General features: G+C 62.7%; 3 protein-coding genes and 1 non-coding gene across 4 annotated transcripts; 3 read left to right on the top strand and 1 right to left on the bottom strand.

Moving 5' to 3' along the window:
- Positions 1-1,550: 1,550 nt before the first annotated feature.
- Positions 1,551-6,162, top strand: RACK1 (receptor for activated C kinase 1). The gene is made up of 8 exons (XM_050306259.1): positions 1,551-1,776; positions 2,150-2,321; positions 3,096-3,243; positions 3,496-3,591; positions 3,684-3,794; positions 4,820-4,960; positions 5,584-5,694; positions 6,033-6,162. Exons 1-8 carry the CDS (start codon positions 1,668-1,670, stop codon positions 6,096-6,098), a joined length of 954 nt encoding a protein of 317 aa, XP_050162216.1. The 5' UTR covers positions 1,551-1,667; the 3' UTR covers positions 6,099-6,162.
- A 407-nt stretch (positions 6,163-6,569) lies between these two features.
- Positions 6,570-11,597, bottom strand: TRIM41 (tripartite motif containing 41). Its single transcript, XM_050306258.1, has 7 exons — positions 11,366-11,597; positions 10,313-11,323; positions 9,946-10,041; positions 9,505-9,735; positions 9,056-9,078; positions 8,707-8,834; positions 6,570-8,195 (listed from the first exon to the last, which is right to left on the bottom strand). The coding sequence occupies exons 2-7, from the start codon at positions 11,204-11,206 to the stop codon at positions 7,663-7,665; spliced, it is 1,905 nt and encodes a 634-aa protein (XP_050162215.1). The 5' UTR covers positions 11,207-11,323; positions 11,366-11,597; the 3' UTR covers positions 6,570-7,662.
- Positions 11,205-17,643, top strand: LOC126635235 (butyrophilin subfamily 1 member A1-like). Its single transcript, XM_050306266.1, has 6 exons — positions 11,205-11,270; positions 11,896-12,150; positions 15,162-15,287; positions 15,551-15,573; positions 15,916-16,031; positions 17,123-17,643. Exons 1-6 carry the CDS (start codon positions 11,205-11,207, stop codon positions 17,641-17,643), a joined length of 1,107 nt encoding a protein of 368 aa, XP_050162223.1.
- TRNAV-CAC (transfer RNA valine (anticodon CAC)) lies at positions 12,477-12,549 on the top strand. Its single transcript has one exon. It is a non-coding gene; the product is annotated as a tRNA-Val (tRNA).
- Positions 17,644-17,893: the final 250 nt, after the last annotated feature.

Here is a 17,893-nt window from a genome sequence, read left to right as displayed (position 1 = left end):
GGAGCCCCAAATCTGGGAGTTTGGGAATAGGACACCCCAAATCCAGGGGTTTGGGAACAGGACCCCCCCAAATCTGGAGGTTTGGGAACAGAACACCCCAAATCCAGGGGTTTGGGAACAGGACCCCCAAATCCGGGGCTTTGGGAACAGGAGCCCCCAAATCCGGGGGTTTGGGAACAGGAGCCCTCAAATCCGGGGGTTTGGGAACGCTTTGGGAACAGAACACCCCAAATCCGGGGGCTTGGGAACAGGACCCCAAATCCTGGAGCAGAGCCCGACCCCAAACTGGCCTGGGAACAGGACCCCCAAATCCAGCCCCGCAGGAACGTGGGAGGGACCTGTCTCGTGGGGCTCCCCGGAGCCCCGAATCGGGGGATTTGGTCCCAGGAAGGGGCCCCGGAGGCTCCGGAGGCTCCCGAGGAGCTGTGACAGCTGAGCTGGAGCTGAGCCCGACCCCAAAATAGCCCGGGAAGGACGGGAAATGGCCAGCCTCAGGAACGGGGGGAATGGGATCCCTGGGAGGGAATGGGATCCCTTGGGAGGGAATGGGATCCTTGGGAGGGAATGGGATCCTTGGGAGGGAATGGGATCCTTGGGAGGGAATGGGATCCTTTGGGAGGAATGGGATCCTTGGGAGGGAATGGGAGCCCTGGGGGGGAATGGGATCATTGGGAGGGAATGGGATCATTGGGAGGGATGCCCCTCTGGAATGGGAAAGGGACTCCTGGCCGTGGGGCTCCCAGACGAATCGGGATTTGGCCCAGGAAGGGGCCCTGGAGGCTCGAGGCTCCTGAGGACTGGACAGCTGAGCTGGAGCTGAGCCGATCCCAAAATAGCCCGGAGGACTGAATGGCATCCATGGGAGGGAACGACCTGGGGGAATGGGATCCCTGGGAGGGAATGGGATCCTTTGGGAGGGAATGGGATCCCTGGGAGGGAATGGGATGCCTGGGAGGGAATGGGATCCTTGGGAGGGAATGGGATCCATGGGAGGGAATGGAGGGAATGGGATCCCTGGGGATGGAATGGAGGGAATGGGATCCCTGGGAGGGAATGGGATCCTTTGGAGGGAATGGGATCCTTGGGAGGGAATGGGATCCTTGGGAGGGAATGGGATCCTTGGGAGGGAATGGGATCCTTTGGGGGAATGTGGGATCCTTTGGGGAGGGGATACAGCACCCTTGGTGAGGAGTGGGATCCCTTGGGGGGAACAGGATCCTTAGGGGAGAGTGGGATCCCCTCACCCTCAGAAACCTCCCCATCCTCCCTGTCCTGCACAGCCCCCCAAAACCCTCCCTGTCCCCCCAAATCCCCCCACCCTCCAATACTGTCCCGGTGCCCCCAAACCCCCTCTCTGCCCCTCCAGGCCCCCCCACGACTCTCCCTGTGCCCCCCAGGCCCTCCCTGCGCCCCCTTCCCCCTTTCCGTACCCCCCATGGGCGCCGCCATCTTCCCTCCCTCCCAACCGCGCGCCGCCATTTTCCCCTCCCCTCTGCGCGCCGCCATCTTTGCCGTACAGCGTGACGTCACTTCCCGTTCCGGCGGAAGCCGCCCCGCCCTCTCTGCCCGCGGCGCTCTGAGGGCTCCGAGGGCTCCGCGCCCCGAACGGCCCCAAATCCCCCGAAATCCGCCCCAATCCGCCGCCCCCCGGGGCCCCCGCCGCCAGCATGACGGAGCAGATGACCCTGCGCGGCACCCTGAAGGGCCACAACGGCTGGGTGACCCAGATCGCCACCACGCCGCAGTTCCCGGACATGATCCTGTCGGCATCGCGCGGTGCGGGCGGCGAGGGCTCGGTTGTGGGGGCACCAGCGCGGGGAATTAAAGGGGGTTTGGGGGGCACCATCGGGGGAATTGGGGCCTCGAGGAGGGTCCGTGGGGGACCATTGGAAGGGGTTGGGGGTGGTGTGAGGGGGGAGCATTTGGAGGGAATTTGGGGGTCCTGAGGGGGATCTGCAGGGGGAATTGGGGGTTCTAGAAGAGCCCATTGAGCCGGTATGGGGGAGAATATTGGGGACATAAAGGGGGGGACCACTGGGGGGAGTCCAGGGGGGCCATTCCAGGGATTTGAGGGGCACCTGGGGGAGAATTGGGGGATCCTGGGGGGGGAACTCTGAACAGGAGGACCCCCCTGACATCCCTTATCCAGACAAGACCATCATCATGTGGAAGCTGACCCGGGATGAGACCAACTACGGGATCCCCCAGCGCGCCCTGCGCGGCCACTCGCACTTCGTCAGCGACGTGGTCATCTCCTCCGACGGCCAGTTCGCCCTGTCCGGCTCCTGGGACGGCACCCTGCGCCTCTGGGACCTCACCACGTGGGTCTGGGGGGCTCTGGGGTCCTGGGGGGGTTCAGGGTAACACCCTGCGCCTCTGGGACCTCACCACGTGGGTTTTGAGGGGTCTGGGGGGGCTCAGGGTAATACCCTGCGCCTCTGGGACCTCACCACGTGGGTCTGGGGGGCTCTGGGACCTCACTGAGGGATTTTGGGGGGTCCTGGAGATGGGGTTTGGGTGACTCCCCGGTTCTTGGGGTGCAGGGAGGGGTTTGGCCGCTCCCCTCCCGATGATTATCCAACATTCTCCCGATCCCGCGGGATCTGAGGACACTCCTGCAATGATGAGGGAGGGGAGCAGCCCTGGGGGGAGGGCCAGGCTGGTTTTGGGGTGATTTGGGGCTGAATTGGCGGGGGGTGCAGCTGGAAGGGGGTCGGGATTTGTGGAGCCAGACTCATCCCACACGGATCCGGTGAGATCTGACCCTTCCTGGGTGGCTTCTGGCCATTCCTGGATGGCTCCTGGCCATTCCTGGATGGATCCTGGCATTTCCTGGATGGATCCTGGCCATTCCTGGATGGATCCTGGCCATTCCTGGGTGGCTCCTGGCCATTCCTGGATGGCTCCTGGCCATTCCTGGGTGGATCCTGGCCATTCCTGGATGGATCCTGGCCATTCCTGGATGGATCCTGGCCATTCCTGGATGGCTCCTGGCCATTCCTGGATGTCCCCTGCCCCTCCCTGGGTGTCCTCTGAGGGTTTTTGGTGTCCCCTGCCCCTCCTGGGTGTCCCTGACGGCGTTTGGTCCCCCTCAGGGGGACGACGACGCGGCGCTTCGTGGGGCACACCAAGGACGTCCTGAGCGTGGCCTTCTCGTCCGACAACCGGCAGATCGTGTCGGGCTCCCGGGACAAGACCATCAAGCTCTGGAACACCCTGGGGGTCTGCAAGTACACGGTGCAGGTGGGGCTGGGGGTCTGTCCCATTGAGGCCCAACCCCATTGATTTTGGGTCACCATCCCATTGATTTTGGGCCCAACCCCATTGATTTTGGGTCCAATCCCACTGTTTTTTGCCCGGAGTCGGGGCCCCCCAGCCCTCCCCGCTGCCCTGTTGGTGCTGAGCCCCCCCAGGGAGGGTCAGTAGGACACAGGGTGGGGGTCCCAGGGCTGTGGGGATGTTCCAGGTGGGCTCCAAGGCCGTTTCCCCGTGCAGGACGAGAGCCACTCGGAGTGGGTGTCCTGCGTGCGCTTCTCCCCCAACAGCAGCAACCCCATCATCGTGTCCTGTGGCTGGGACAAGCTGGTCAAGGTGAGCTGGGGAGGGGAGGGGGATCCCAGCCCCCAAATCCCGGGATCTGGGGGGTGTGGGAACCCCCTTTGACCCCCCCATCCCTGTTTCAGGTGTGGAATTTGGCCAACTGCAAACTGAAGACGAACCACATCGGGCACACGGGGTACCTGAACACCGTCACCGTGTCCCCCGACGGCTCCCTCTGCGCCTCCGGGGGCAAGGTACGGCCCCAAAAACGGGGGCAGGGGGGCAGGGGCACCCCAGAAACACCAGCCTGCAGTGGGGCACCCCAAAAACCCCAGCCTGGAATGAGATACCCCAAAAACCCAGTCCTGGAATGGGACACCCCACAAACCCCATCCTGCAGTGGGATACCCCCACAAACCCAGTCCTGAAATGGAGGCACCCCACAAACCCCATCCTAGAATGGTACACCCTAAAAAACTCAGCCTGGGGTCAGGGACACCCCACAAACCCCATCCTGCAATGGGGCACCCCAAAAACATAACCCTGGGGCCAGGGACACCCCAAACCCCCATCCCATGGGGTGGGACACCCCAAAGCCCCGTCCCATGGGGTGGGACACCCCAAACCCCCATCCCAGGGTCTGGGACACCCCAAAACCCCCATCCCAGGGGCTGGGACACCCCAAACCCCCATCCCAGGGGGTGGGACACCCCAAAGCCCCCCATCCCTGGGGGTGGGATACCCCAAAACCCCCGTCCCGGGGGGTGGGACACCCCAAAGCCCCCATCCCAGGGGGTGGGACACCCCAAATCCCCATCCCAGGGGTGGGACACCCCAAAGCCCCCATCCCAGGGGCTGGGACACCCCAAATCCCCATCCCAGGGGTGGGACACCCCAAACCCCCATCCCATGGGGTGGGACACCCCAAACCCCCGTCCCAGGGGCTGGGACACCCCAAACCCCCATCCCTGGGGGTGGGATACCCCTAACCCCCACCCCATGGGGTGGGGCACCCCAAACCCCCATCCCATGGGGTGGGATACCCCAAATCCCCATCCCATGGGGTGGGGCACCCCAAAGCCCCCCGTCCCTGGGGGTGGGATACCCTAAACCCCCATCCCAGGGGCTGGGACACCCCAAACCCCCTCCCAGGGGTTGGGACACCCCAAACCCCCATCCCAGGGGCTGGGACACCCCAAAATCCCTGTCCCAGGGGGTGGGACACCCCAAACCCCCGTGGGGGGTCCGTGGGCGGGCGGTGACCCCGCGGTGCCCCCAGGACGGGCAGGCCATGCTGTGGGACCTGAACGAGGGCAAGCACCTCTACACCCTGGACGGGGGGGACGTCATCAACGCCCTCTGCTTCAGCCCCAACCGCTACTGGCTCTGCGCTGCCACCGGGCCCAGCATCAAGATTTGGGTACGGAGCCCCTGGGATACACTGGGAGAGCTGGGAGAGACCCCTGGGATACACTGGGAGAGACAACTGGGATGCACTGGGAGAGCTGGGAGGGACCCCCGGGATACACTGGGATAGCCTGGGGAGAGCTAGGAGGGACCCCTGGGACACACTGGGAGGGACTCCTGGGAGAGATGGGAGGGACACCTGGGATGCACTGGGATAGATGGACCAGAAGGTTCTCGAGGGACACCCTGGCACCTTCAGGGACATCTGGGAGAGGAGACCCCCGGGACCCCCTGGGATAACTGGGAGGGGCTCCTGGGATAGCTGGGATAACTGGAAGGGGCTCCCTGGGACCCCCTGGGATAGCTGGGATAACTGGAAGGGGCTCCCTGGGACCCTCCTAGGACAGCTGGGATAACTGGGAGCCCTGGAATGCCTGGGAGGGGTCCCCGGGGCCGGGGGTGTCTGTGATGAAACTTTGGATGCCTCCGACGAGCCCGTGAGGAGACCCAGAGGCTGTTTCTGAGCGAGGCCCGGCTCCGGCGGGACTGGGGGGGATCCAGGCGGGATTGAGGGGGATCCAGGTGGGATCAGGGTGGGATCTGGGCCCCCCTGAGCTGTGGCACCCCCCGGGGCAGGACCTGGAGGGGAAGATCATCGTGGACGAGCTGAAGCAGGAGGTGATCAGCACCAGCAGCAAAGCCGAGCCGCCCCAGTGCACGTCCCTCGCGTGGTCGGCAGACGGGCAGGTGAGACCCCGGCATGGGATGGGATGGGATGGGATGGGACCCTCCATGGGGGGACAGGGGCTGGGGACCCTCCACGGGGGGAACAGGGGTTTGGGGAGCCTGGATTTGGGGGACAAGGGTTTGGGGAGCCTCCATATGGGGAGGAGGGATTGGGGAGCCTGGATTTGGGAATCCTTGGTTTGGGGACCCTGGATTTGGGGAGGGGGGTGCTGGGGACCCTTTTCCCTTCCTTTCCCCTTCCCTAAGGAATGGGGGGCTCAGGAGGGGTCGGGCTCCCCTTCCCCAGGTCTGGGGGGTCCCACCTGGGGCCCCCCTGACCCCCCTCTCCCCCTCCCCAGACGCTCTTCGCGGGCTACACCGACAACCTGGTGCGGGTGTGGCAGGTGACCATCGGCACCCGCTGATCGACCCCAAAACCGTGCGGATTCGCCCCAAAACACCAATAAAAGGCGCTTGGTGCAGCTGGAACCCCCATGGGGCGTCCTGGGAGGGGGGGGCACTGCCAGATTCTGGGGACAAAACCCCTGGGAAAGGGAAAATCCCAACAGCGTCCTCGAGGTGGGGTCTGGGGGGATGTTCCTTCACTCAAGAGTTCCTTTTGTGCTGCAAAACTCCCACAATTCCCCCCAAAAAAATCCAGAATGGATAAATTCAGGATGTGGAGGTGGTGAATGTGCCCTGGGGATTTCCAGAACAGCCATTCATTAATTAAACCTGGTAATTACTGAGAGGTTTAGTGAGGATTTTCCCACCCAGCGGCTCCAGTTGGGCCCAAAGTGCCATTTTTTTGTAATTTGGGCTTTTTTGGGGCTAATTCACCCCAAATTCCCCTGGAAGTGGCTCCTCCCGGGATTCCCCTGAACTGGAGCCTCAGCTACAACTTCTTCTTTATTCTTAATTATTGACATCTCATAAAACTAAATCTCCGTTTAATTCTCAATTTTTAGCCAAAAATATCCCGACCGAGCTCTGAAACACCAACAGGGAATTCCCAAATCCACCAAAAACCAGGAAAACACGTGGGAAGGGGGGGGCTCCCGAGTGGGAAAGGATCTGGCTGGAAAAAAAAAAGGGGAAAATAAATATCCCACTCGGGGAGCTCTGGGGGGGAAGCGGCTCCTCCCCCCCATAAAGTGCCAGAGGGGAGGGGGAAATCCGGGATTTCCCCCAAAAATGGCAGGGAAAGGGGGGAGGAGTGGGAGAAGAAGGGAAGAACAGGAACCACGGGAATGGGGGGCTCAGGTGAATCCCAAAAATCCCAGGCACTGAAAATGCGGATTTTGGGAAAGGAGGAGTTTCCAAATCCAAGAGGATTTGCCCCCAAATGCAAAGACCCCCCCCGGGGGTCCCAAAACTCAACTGGGGAAGGGGGGGAGGGCACTGGGAGGGATCTGGGAGAGGGAGGGAACAGCTCCCAGCACCAGGAGCTGGACTGGGATCCAGCTCTGAGAGGGATCCGTCCCCACTCACCCCAAACCATCCTCCATGGGGTGGATCCATCCCAATTCCAACCCCAAACCTCCTCCATGGGGTGGATCCATCCCAATAACACAGAACTGGCACCAAGGGGACAGATCCTGCTCCGTCCCAACCCAAAACTGCTGCTGGACTGTGGCAGGAGGATCCTGCTGGGAGGGCTGGATCCATTCCCATTCCAACCCCAGATCAGTCCCAAGGTGGATCCACCCCAATTCCAACCCCAAATGAGTCCCAGGGTGGATCCTGTCCTGTTCCAAGCCCGGCCCAGTCCCGAGGGGGCAGCTCCTTCCCCGTTCCCAGCCGGGTGGCGGCGGTGCAGGATCCCAGTGAGGAGGAGGAGGATGAGGATGATGAGGAGGGATCTCGGGAGCGAAGCAGGTGCCGGACGCCGAGTGCAGCCCCAGGACTGGGCGGGGGGGGCTGTTTTTGGGGGCTGTGTCCTGGGATGAGGAGAGGGGGGTTCATTTCGGGGGGGCCATCCCAGCCCTGTCAGGTGCAGATCTTGATGCGGGTGCCCTTGGCCAGGATCCTGAAGAAGGGGAAGACCCTCTCCCGGCAGCAGATGTGGAAGGTGTGGATGTGGCTCATGCTCTCGGCGTTGTAGAAGCAGAGCTGCCCCCGCTCGTAGTCCAGGTAGACGCCGAAGCGCCGCGGCTGCTCCCCCGGCGCCAGCGCCGTCTGCTCGGTGGCCGTCAGCGCCTGGTACTTCTTGCCCGTGGTGCCCACGGCCCAGATCTCCCTCTTGGGGGGCCCGGCCGAGCCCCCCTTGTGGCGGGGCCGGGCGCTCTCGCGCGCCGCGCCCACGGCCCAGCCGCGGCGCCCGCCCACCTCCACCTCCCAGTAGTGGCGGCCGGCGCTGAAGCCGGGGCAGCCCAGCACGCACAGGTCGCCGTCCCCACGCCCGGGGGGGCTCCGCACGCCCCCGGGGGGCTCCGGGCGCCGCTCGCCCAGCCGGACGCTGCGCCGGTCCAGGGACAGGCAGAGCCGCGGGTGCGCCGTCGACGGGTCCAGGGTCACGTCGGCTGGGTGGGAATGGGGGGGTCAGGGGGGCTCAGGGAGCCCGTTCGGATCCGGTTATGGGGGGCTGAGCTCGGGGGCTCAGCCACAGAGCCCCTCAACCCCCACTGGCACTCCCTCAGCCCCACTTTCCAGCCCTTGGACCCCAAATGATCACCTCTCAACCCCCCACTGGCACTCCCTCAGCCTCCAATTTCCAGCCCTTAGACCCCAAATTCTCACCTCTTTAACCCAAATTCTCACTCCCTCAGCCCCACTTTCCAGCCTTTCGATCCCAAATTCTCACCTCTTTAACCCAAATTTCTCACTCCCTCAGCCTCCCATTTCCAGCCTTTTAACCCTAAATTACCAGCCTTTTAACCCTAAATTTTCACTCAGCCTCCAGTTTTCACCCCTTTGACCCCAAATTCTCACTCCCTCAACCTCCAATTTCTAGCTTTTTAACCTCAAATTTCCACCCCTTTAACCCCAAATTTCCAGCCCTTTACTCCCCAGCTCTCTCTCCCCCCTGCCCACCTTGGGGCACTTTGCTGAAGACCTTTTCCATCTTCCTCATCACCACGTCCTGCAGGAAGCAATTCCGGAACTTCTTCCCCACGTCCACGGGCACCATCTCGGGCTCCTGGAATTTGATGTTCTCACACCTGGAAGAGGAGGGGAGGAAAAAAAAGAGGGAAGAATTAGGATTTGGCTGTTTGGGGGCAGATGATGAGACATGGGGGGGCTCTGAGGCCCCTTCCCCCCAAAATTCCATCTGTGCCCCCTTAGGAATTCCCAGCTGTTCCAGGCTGGAAAAGCCCCCAGGGTGGGTTTCACCCTCCCCCCCCCAAAAAAATCCAAGGAGATTCCACTGGGAAGGACTGACCTGATGAAGGTGCTTTTGATGTCCTAGGTGGGAAACGGGGAGGAAAACAGAGGAAAAGGTTAATGAGGAATCGGACCCTGAGCAGCTGGAACCTCCAGTCCCCAGTGCTCCCAGTGTTCCCAGTGCCCCCAGCCCACCTTGAGCAGCTGGAGCCCCCAGTCCCAGTGCTCCCAGTACAGCCTGAGCAGCTGGAGCCCCCGGTCCCAGTGCTCCCAGTACACCCTGAGCAGCTGGAAGTGCCAGTCCCAGTGCTCCCAGTACACCCTGAGCCTGTCCTGTCCCCCCAGTGCCAGTGCCTCCAGTGCCCCCAGCCCACCTTGAGCAGCTGGAGCCCCCCCAATCCCAGTGTTCCCAGTTCTCCCAGTGCCCCCAGCCCACCTTGAGCAACTGCAGCCTCCCCAGTCCAAGTGTTCCCAGTTCTCCCAGTTCTCCCAGTGCCCCCAGCCCACCTTGAGCAGCTGGAGCCCGTCCTGCCTGGCCGCAGCCTCTGCCTCTGCGATGAGCCTGCCGAGCGCGGCCGCCCTCTCCTCCAGCAGGCTGAGGTTGCGGCGCTGCCGGCCCAGCAGGGCCTCGTGGCGCTCGCGGAGCTGCCGCTGCAGGGACACCTGCTCTGCCGCCAGGAACCGGTGCAGCACCTCGAAATCCGCCTCCAGCTCCTGCAGCTCCGCCTGCATCTGATCCTGGGGATGGGAAAAGGGGAGGGGACACGGATGGGACCTGCACCTCTGCCTGCATCTGACCCTGGGGACAGAGATATGGGAGGGGACAGGGGGTGGGACCTGCATCTGATCCTGGGGACAGGGACAGGGAGAAATGGGGCCGGGAATGCCAGGATGGGGCTGGGAATGCCGGGATGGGGTTGGGAGTGCCAGGACGGGGCCCCAGCTCACCCTGAGCAGGGAGATTTTCTCCTCCTCGCTGGATTTCTGCCTCAGCACCGTCTCCAGCTGCTTCCTCAGCGGCTCCAGGTGGCTCTGCAGCTTGTTCTGGGGACGGAAAGAATGGGGGGGCACCTCAGCCGAGCCCCCCAAAAACACCCCAAGCTCCCCAAAAGCCACTCCCAGACCCCCCCCACTGCTGCTTCCAGCACCCACCGCCCCCAGACTCATCCCAAATCCACTCTGAACTCCCCAAAACCCCCTTACCTCGCAGTCCTGCACCACCTCGTCGAGGGGCACGACCCACCCGTGGCACCCACCCGGCTTTGACAGCCCCCAAACCCCTCTTGAGCCCCCTAGAGCCCCCAGAGCCCCTCACCTTGCAGTCCTGCACCACCTCGTCGAGGGGCACGACGCTGTGGTGTTTGTGCCCGCGGGCCTCCCTGCACACCACGCAGATGGCGGCCTCGCCCACCTCGCAGAAGAGCTTGAGGGGCTCCTGGTGCTTGAGGCAGAGCGGGCGGGCGCGGGGGCGCGGCGGGGCGGCGGCGGGGCCGGGGCCGCGCTGGGGCCGCGGGTGGAGCTGGCGGATGATGCTGACCATGTTGGCCAGCTGGCGGTTGGGGCGGAAGCTGCGCTGGCCGAAGCTCTGCCGGCACTGCGGGCACGTGAAGGCGCCCGGGCCGCGCTGCGGGGGCCGCCCCTCGGCCTCCTCCTCCTCCTCCTCGTCCTCCTCGTCCTCCTCCTCCTCGCCCTCCTCCTCCACGTCCTCCTCCATCACGTCCTCGAAGTCCTCCTCGCCGAAGTAGAGCCCCCCCCGCGCGCCCTCGCTCCACGCGGCCGCTCCCTCCTCGTCCTCCTCCTCGTCCTCCTCCTCCTCGGGGTCCTCCCACAGCTCCGCGTCCTCCTCCTCCTCCTCCTCTTCCTCCCACATCTCGTCGTCCTCCTCCTCCTCCCCCTCCACGCCGCCCTCCTCCTCCTCCTCCTCCTCCTCCTCGTCCTGCTCCACGTCCAGCTCGTCCTCCTCCTCCTCCAGCTCCTCCTCGTCCTCGCCGGGGCCCGGGGGGGCTCCCGCGGGGGTGTCCGGGGTGCCGTCGGCGCCGGGCCGGGCCCAGAGGCGGGAGATGCAGGCGCGGCAGAAGTTGTGGCCGCAGCCGATGGACACGGGCTCCGAGAAGTAGTCGAGGCAGATGGCGCAGATCGCCTCCTCCTGCAGCGTCTCCACCGGGTCGGGCCGGGCCGCGGGGCCGCCCAGCGCCGGGGGGGCCGCCATGGCGGGGGGGCTGCTCCTGCGGGGGCTGCGGGACCCCCCCCGGGCTCCCTCCGACCCCCTGGGGGTCCCTCTGACCCCCCGGGGGTCCTCACTGACCTCCCGGGGGTCCTCACTGACCTCCCGGGGGTCCTCACTGACCTCCCGGGGGTCCTCACTGACCCCCCCGGGGCTCTTCACTGATCCCTCTGGGGCTCCCTCCGACCCCGTGGGGCTCCCTCTGACCCCCCCGGGGGTCCTCACTGATCTCCCCCGGGGTCCCTTAACGACCCTTCGGGGGTCCTCCGATCGCCGGGGGCTCCTCACTGACCTCCCCGGGCTACTCACTGACCCCCCCGGGGCTCCTCACTGACCCCCCCGGGGCTCCTCACTGACCCCCTGAGGGTCCTCACTGATCCCCTGGGCTCCTCACTGATCCCCTGAGTGGATCCTCACTGATCTCCCCCGGGGTCCCTTAACGACCCTTCGGGGGTCCCTCCGATCACCGGGGGCTCCTTACTGACCCTCCGGGGGTCCCACCGACCCCCCCCGGGGCTCCTCACCGACCCTTCGGGGGCTCCTACGACCACCCGGGGATCCTCTCTGACCTCCCCGGGGCTCCTCTCACACCCTCCGGGGGTCCCAACGAGCCCCCCGGGCCCTCAAAGCCCCCCCGGGCCTCCCCCACGCCCGCGGGCCGGGCCCCTGTTTAGGCCTCACCGCCCTCAGCGCTGCCCGCGCCGCCCCCGCCGGGCGTGCCCCGCGTCGTGCGGGCCGCGGGCGGTGCCGGAGGAGCCGCGGAGCCCCCGCGGTGCCCCCGCCGCGTCCCCCCGGCCCCGGGTCGGGCCCAGCTCGGGCCCCGCTCGGTCCCGAAGCGGCGGCGGCTCCGCCACCTCCGGGAAGCGCCGCGGCACTTCCGCCTTCCGCCACCTGACCGGAACTGGCGCGCGTTGCCGGGCAACGGGGAGGTTTCCGCCCGCGCCACTCGTTGGTATCGGAGGACCGGAGGAGGCCGCGCTGAGGGGCGTGGCCTGAGTGGAGGGGGGCGTGGTCTCCGCAAACCCCGCCCCTCCCCGGCGTGGCTCAGCGGGCAGCGCGCGCGACCCCCACCCCTGGGACCGCGGGTTCGAGGCCCGTCCTGGGCCGGCCCGCCTTGAGTCACCCCGAAATGTCCCTTTTTTGGGGGTTTTTCCCCAATTACCCCGCCCGGCGCGGCCGCGGAGGGGTCGGGGAGGCCCCTCCCCGGGGAGCGCAGCGCGGCCGTAGCGCGGCGGGGCGCGGAGCGCGGCACGGCGTTTCTGTAGTGTAGTGGTTATCACGTTCGCCTCACACGCGAAAGGTCCCCGGTTCGAAACCGGGCAGAAACAGCTCCTTTTGGGCCTCTTTTTCCTCCTTTCGTCCTTTCCCAAAACCAGCTGGGTTGGAAAAGACCTCGGAGATCATCGAGTCCAACCTCCCTGCCTCTCGTCCCAGCCCCCGAGTTTCCCTTTATTCCCCTTTTCCAGCCCCACATTTTCCCTTCGTTTTGCTTTTCCAGCCCCAATCTCGTGGGATTTCCCCCAGTCGCTGCTCCTGCCCTGCCCCAGTTCCACCAGTTCCAGCCCTGTCTGGGTCCTCCGTCTGGGACTGGGATGGGAATGGGGGAGAGGAGGAGAAGGAGGAGGTGAGGAGGAAGAAGAGAGGAAGAAGAGGTGATGGGAGGAGGTGAGGGGGAAGCACAGAGGAGGAGGAGGAGGAGAGGAGGAAGCACCACGTCCTCACCCCATCCCTGTCCCACAGGGTCCTCAGGGCTGGGACTTGACCTTCAACCACCAGAGCATGGAGAAAGAACCTCCTCCTCTTCCCCCCCGGACCCCCAGGGACCCCAAATCAGAGCCAAACTCAGCAGAAGAACCTCCTCCTTATCCCCCCTGACCCCCAGGACCCCCCCAGGACCCCCAGGGACCCCAATTGAGAGCCGAATTCCATGTGGATGTTCCTCAGCCCTCGAGGAAGGGGGGGACACAAATTCTGTCCCTTCTGCCGCTTTCCCCGACATCGATTTCCTGGAAATCGTGAGATTTTCTTCTGAGAAAACCCAAAAAAAAAGAAAAAAAAAGGGGAAGAGGCCCCGAAACCGCCCTGGGTTTGAGATTCCGGAACCGAAAAGAGGAACCGGGAGCGAGTGGGAGGGGGGTGGGCTCGGAAAAACGGCCACGAGGAGCCCCCTCCCCACCCCCACGGACCCCCCCCCGGGGAATAACAGGCAGGGGATGAGCCCCCTGCCCATCCCGGGGGTCCCACCAGGAATAACAAACATGGGATGAGCCCCCTGCCCATCCCGGGGGTCCTGAAATCCCCGGGATGAGGGAATGAGCCCCCTGCCCATCCCGGGGGGTCCCAAAATTCCCGGGATGAGGGAATGAGCCCTCTGCCCATCCCCAAACATCCCCGACTGGTTTTCCTGGCTGGTTTTCCAGCCTGGTTTTCCAGCCTGGTTTTCCAGGCTGTTTTTCCAGGCTGGTTTTCCAGGCTCTCCGGGTGTGACTCCCTTCCCCTCCCTGGGTTCCTGATTCCCAGACGAAGGAGCTGAGCCCGAGGCTTTTCTGGGTCTCCCAGTCCTGCCCTTCCCGCTGGGAAACGTCTGCAGGAGTCGGGATTTGCATCTCCAGACCCGCCCTGGGCTCCCAGGAAAATCCATGATGTGCATTTAAACACAAAAGACACCTTTAAAAATAAATGTACGTCTGAAAAAAATAAACGTGTATTTTAGAAATAAACCTGTATTTTAGAAATAAACATGTATTTTAAAAATAAACACCTGTTTTAAAAACATAACCATTTGTTTTAAAAATAAACACGTTCACTTTAAATGCAATCAATTTACCCGCATGGTTTTATTTATGAATTTAGTTTAAAGAGGTAAATATCAAACATGTAAATGGAAATAATAAGGGAGGGAGGTGCTGAAGGTGCCAAGGACCCCTCTGCCGACACCCCACGAGGTTCTGGCCGAGCTTTTCCCACCCTGATCCCTCAGATTTTCCCCTTCTGTGGTCCCACCAAACCCCAGGGGCTCCTGAACTGCCTTTTTGGGAATTGATTTTTTTGGGGGGAATTGATGGGGTTTTTGTGGGAATTGATGGTTTTTTTGGGAATTGATGGGATTTTTGGGGGAATTGATGGGTTTTTTTTGGGAATTGATGGTTTCCCTCAGGAGCACAGGCGGAGCTGCAGCTCCCCAGGCAGAATCTCCCGGGATAAAACACCCGGAATATCCACCAGGAGACGTCACGGGGGGAGGGGGGGTGACCTGAGGCTCCTCCTGGGCTGGGAAGGATCAGGAAGGGAAGGATCCAACCCCAGGGATCCAACCCCAAAGATCCAACCCCAAAGATCCAGCCCCAAAGATCCAGCCCCATCCCACGGCTGGGTTTGGGATCCCTTGGGAAGGAATTCCAGCGGCGCTCCCGGGGGAGGGAGGAGGACTCCGAGGAGGGGAGGAAGAGCCCTGGAGAGCGGCAAACTGGAGGACCTGGTGGGTGCCACCCCCTTGAGGGGCCCTGAGGGACCCCCCCCGACCCCAGGGACCTTTCCTTGGGTCCTTTCCCAGCCCTTTGCTCCATGGCTGTGTTGGGAAGGGCGGGAATATTGCGGCTCCCTGCCCAAATTCCACCAAATTCTACCCAAAATGGGCCAAATGATGGGCGAATTCAGCAAACTCTGCCCAAATTCCCTGAGATTCTGCCCAAATTCAGGCTGTGACAGCCCCTTCCCTCCCTCCTGTTGCTTTGCCTCATCATTTGGGTTTTCCCATCCCCATTTCCCAAGGAATTCAGGGGAGCTGACCCGGGGTTTGGGATCTCCCTTTCCGTGGATTCCCGATGGTGTTTCCCAGCCTATCCCTCCTTCCTTTGGGATTTGAAAGGGGGGGCACAGCCCTGATCCCCCCCTGCATTTGGGGCTGGGGGTCCCTGAGCTCTTCCCCCCCCTCCCAAAGCTGCAGGACCTGAAAAATGAGCTGGAGAAGCGACAGGCGAGGAACAACCCCAAAATCCCGGAGCTTTCCCAGCCGGAATGCCCGGCCCAGCAGCAGGAGGAGGAGGAGAACCAGCAGGACAACCAGGTGAGGGGAACTCACCCTTTTTGGGGCTTTGGGAAGGGAAAAATCCCAGGCAGGGGGTAAGAACTGGGGTGTTCCCGGTTTCCCTTCGCTCCCCGTTCCCTCCGGGGAGCTGGAAGGGAGGTCTGAGCCGGGAAAAATGAGGGGGAAAAGGGGAATGAAATCCCTGTGGGAGGGTGGGGGGCTGATCCCCACTGCTGGGAATTTATGGGATTTTAGGGGATTTAACCCCCTGAGCTGCCTTTCCTCTCTTTTCCCCCCTCCAGGATGTGAAAAGCTCCGCCAGCAGGTCCGTGGCCTTCCCTGTGTGGTAGTTTTAGAAAGGTTCCTGAGGGTTCCTGGTGGTCCCTGAGTGGATTTTGGTGGTTCCTGAGGGCTCCTGGTGGTCCCTGAGGGGATTTGAGTGGTCCCTGAGGGGGTTTTTGGTTGTTCCTGAGGAGGTTTTGGTGGTTCCTGAGGGTTCCTGGTGGTCCCTGAGGGGGTTTTGGTGATCCCTGAGGGGATTTTTGGTTGTTCCTGAGGGGGTTTGGTGGTTCCTAAGGGGTTTTGGTGGTTCCTGAGGGGTTTTGGTGGTTCCTGAGGGGTTTTGGTGGTCCCTGAGGGGGTTTTGGTGGGTTTATTTCTCCCCCAGGGGTGGGAAGGTGACTTTCCAGCTGCCCCCGGACGCGGCTCCGGGGTCGGAGGAGCGAATCTGTCACTTCTCCTGGAGGAGCAACGCCCTGAAGGAGACCCTGAGGAAGCTCCAAGGTATTCGGGGAGGGGGAAAATAAAAACTAACCCTATTTTGGGAGAGCTGAGCTGCCCTTCCCCCATCCTGGGTGTTGACTGGGAACAGAAACAGGGCAAAGAGAATCCCGGGATGGAGGAGGGGGGGGAAAAGGAAGAAAAGGACAATTTAACACCTAATTAACGCCCCCTTTATCACTGTCTTAATTCTAAGCGTTTTGCCCCAGTTTTTTGGGGTAGATGCTTCGCTTTTAGGGTTTCTCTATTTTTGGGGTGGTTTCCATCGTGCCAATGCTTCGTTTTGGGGTGTAGATGTGTTTTTTTGGGGTCTTCTTATTTTTGGGGTGGTTTCCATCGTGCTAATGCTTTGTTCTGGGGCTTCCCTGTTTTTGGGGCAGTTTCCGTCGTGCCAATCCTACATTTTGGGCTGTAGATGTTTCATTTTGGGATTTCCCTATTTTGGGGTTGTTTCCATCGTACCAATCCTACATTTTGGTCTGTAGATGTTTCATTTGGGGGTTTCCCTATTTTGGGGTTGTTTCCATCGTACCAATCATACATTTTGGTCTGTAGATGTTTCTTTTAGGGGTTTCCCTGTTTTTGGGTTGTCTCCATCCTGCCAATGCTTCATTTTGGGCTGTAGATGTTTCATTTTGGGGTTTCCCTATTTTTGGGTTGTTTCCATCGTGCCAATCCTACATTTTGGGTTGTAGACATTTCATTTTGGGGTTTCCTTGTTTTTAGGATGGTTTCCATCCTGCCAACGCTTCGTTTTGGGGTTTCCCTATTTTTGGGTTGTTTCCATCCTGCCAACGCTTTGTTTTGGGCTGTAGATGTTTCATTTTGGGGTCTCCCTATTTTTGGGTTGTTTCCATCCTGCCAATCCTACATTTTGGTCTGTAGATGTTTCATTTTGGGGTTTCCCTATTTTTGGGTTGTCTCCATCATGCCAATCCTACATTTTGGGCTGTAGATGTTTCATTTTGGGGTTTCCCTATTTTTGGGTTGTTTCCATCCTGCCAACCCTTCGTTTTGGGGCCGTTTCCCCCCCGGTGCTCCCCGACGTGGCCCCGCAGTCCCTGCGGGAGCTCATGCCCCGTTCTGCCCCCCAGCCTCGGTGACCCTGGACCCGGCCACGGCACACCCCGAGCTGGAGCTGTCTGCGGACGGCAAGAGCGTCCGGCGCGGCGCCCGAGCCCGGCCGGTCCCCGACAGCCCCGAGCGCTTCGATTACTGGCCCTTCGTGCTGGGCCGGCCGTGCTTCGCGGGCGGGCGCCACTGCTGGGCCGTGGACGTGGGGGACGGCGGGGACTGGGCCGTGGGGGTGGCGCGGGACTCCATCGCCAGGAAGGGCCGGCTGAGCCTGGGCCCGCAGGGTGGGATCTGGGCCGTGGAGCGCTGGGGGGGGCAGCTGCGGGCGCTGACCCCGCGCCGGGCCACGCCGGTGCCGCTGCGCTGGCCGCCCCGCAGGGTCAGCGTGCACCTGGACTGCGCCGGCGGCACCGTGGCCTTCTTCGACGCCGAGGCCGGGGGGCTGCTCTTCCTCTTCTCCCGCGCCGCCTTCGCCGGGGAGCGGCTCCGGCCCTGGCTCTGGGTGGTGGGCGCCGGCTCCCAGCTGCGCCTGTGCCCCTGAGCGGGGGACACGGGGGGATGGCAGTGCCCCCTTCCCAGGGGACGCTCAGACTCCCCGGGAGCGGGAGGAACAGGGAATTTGGGGGAGGCGTTTCCTTCTTCCCCATGAAATGGGGGAGGCAAAGGAGCCCTGGGGAGGGGACCCTTGGGCACAGAAATGGGGGGAAATCCGGGGTGTGAATGTCCCCTCCTGACCTGGTCACCTCCCACCCAGGGGCTCCAAACCCTGTGTTTCTTGTCCTTTCTGTCAC

This window comes from Myiozetetes cayanensis, unplaced genomic scaffold, assembly GCF_022539395.1.
Source record: "Myiozetetes cayanensis isolate MyiCay16 unplaced genomic scaffold, myiCay2020 scf117, whole genome shotgun sequence".
Taxonomy (NCBI): domain Eukaryota; kingdom Metazoa; phylum Chordata; class Aves; order Passeriformes; family Tyrannidae; genus Myiozetetes; species Myiozetetes cayanensis.
Note: the sequence above shows the minus strand (reverse complement) of the source record. Positions and strands in the feature narration are given on the sequence as shown.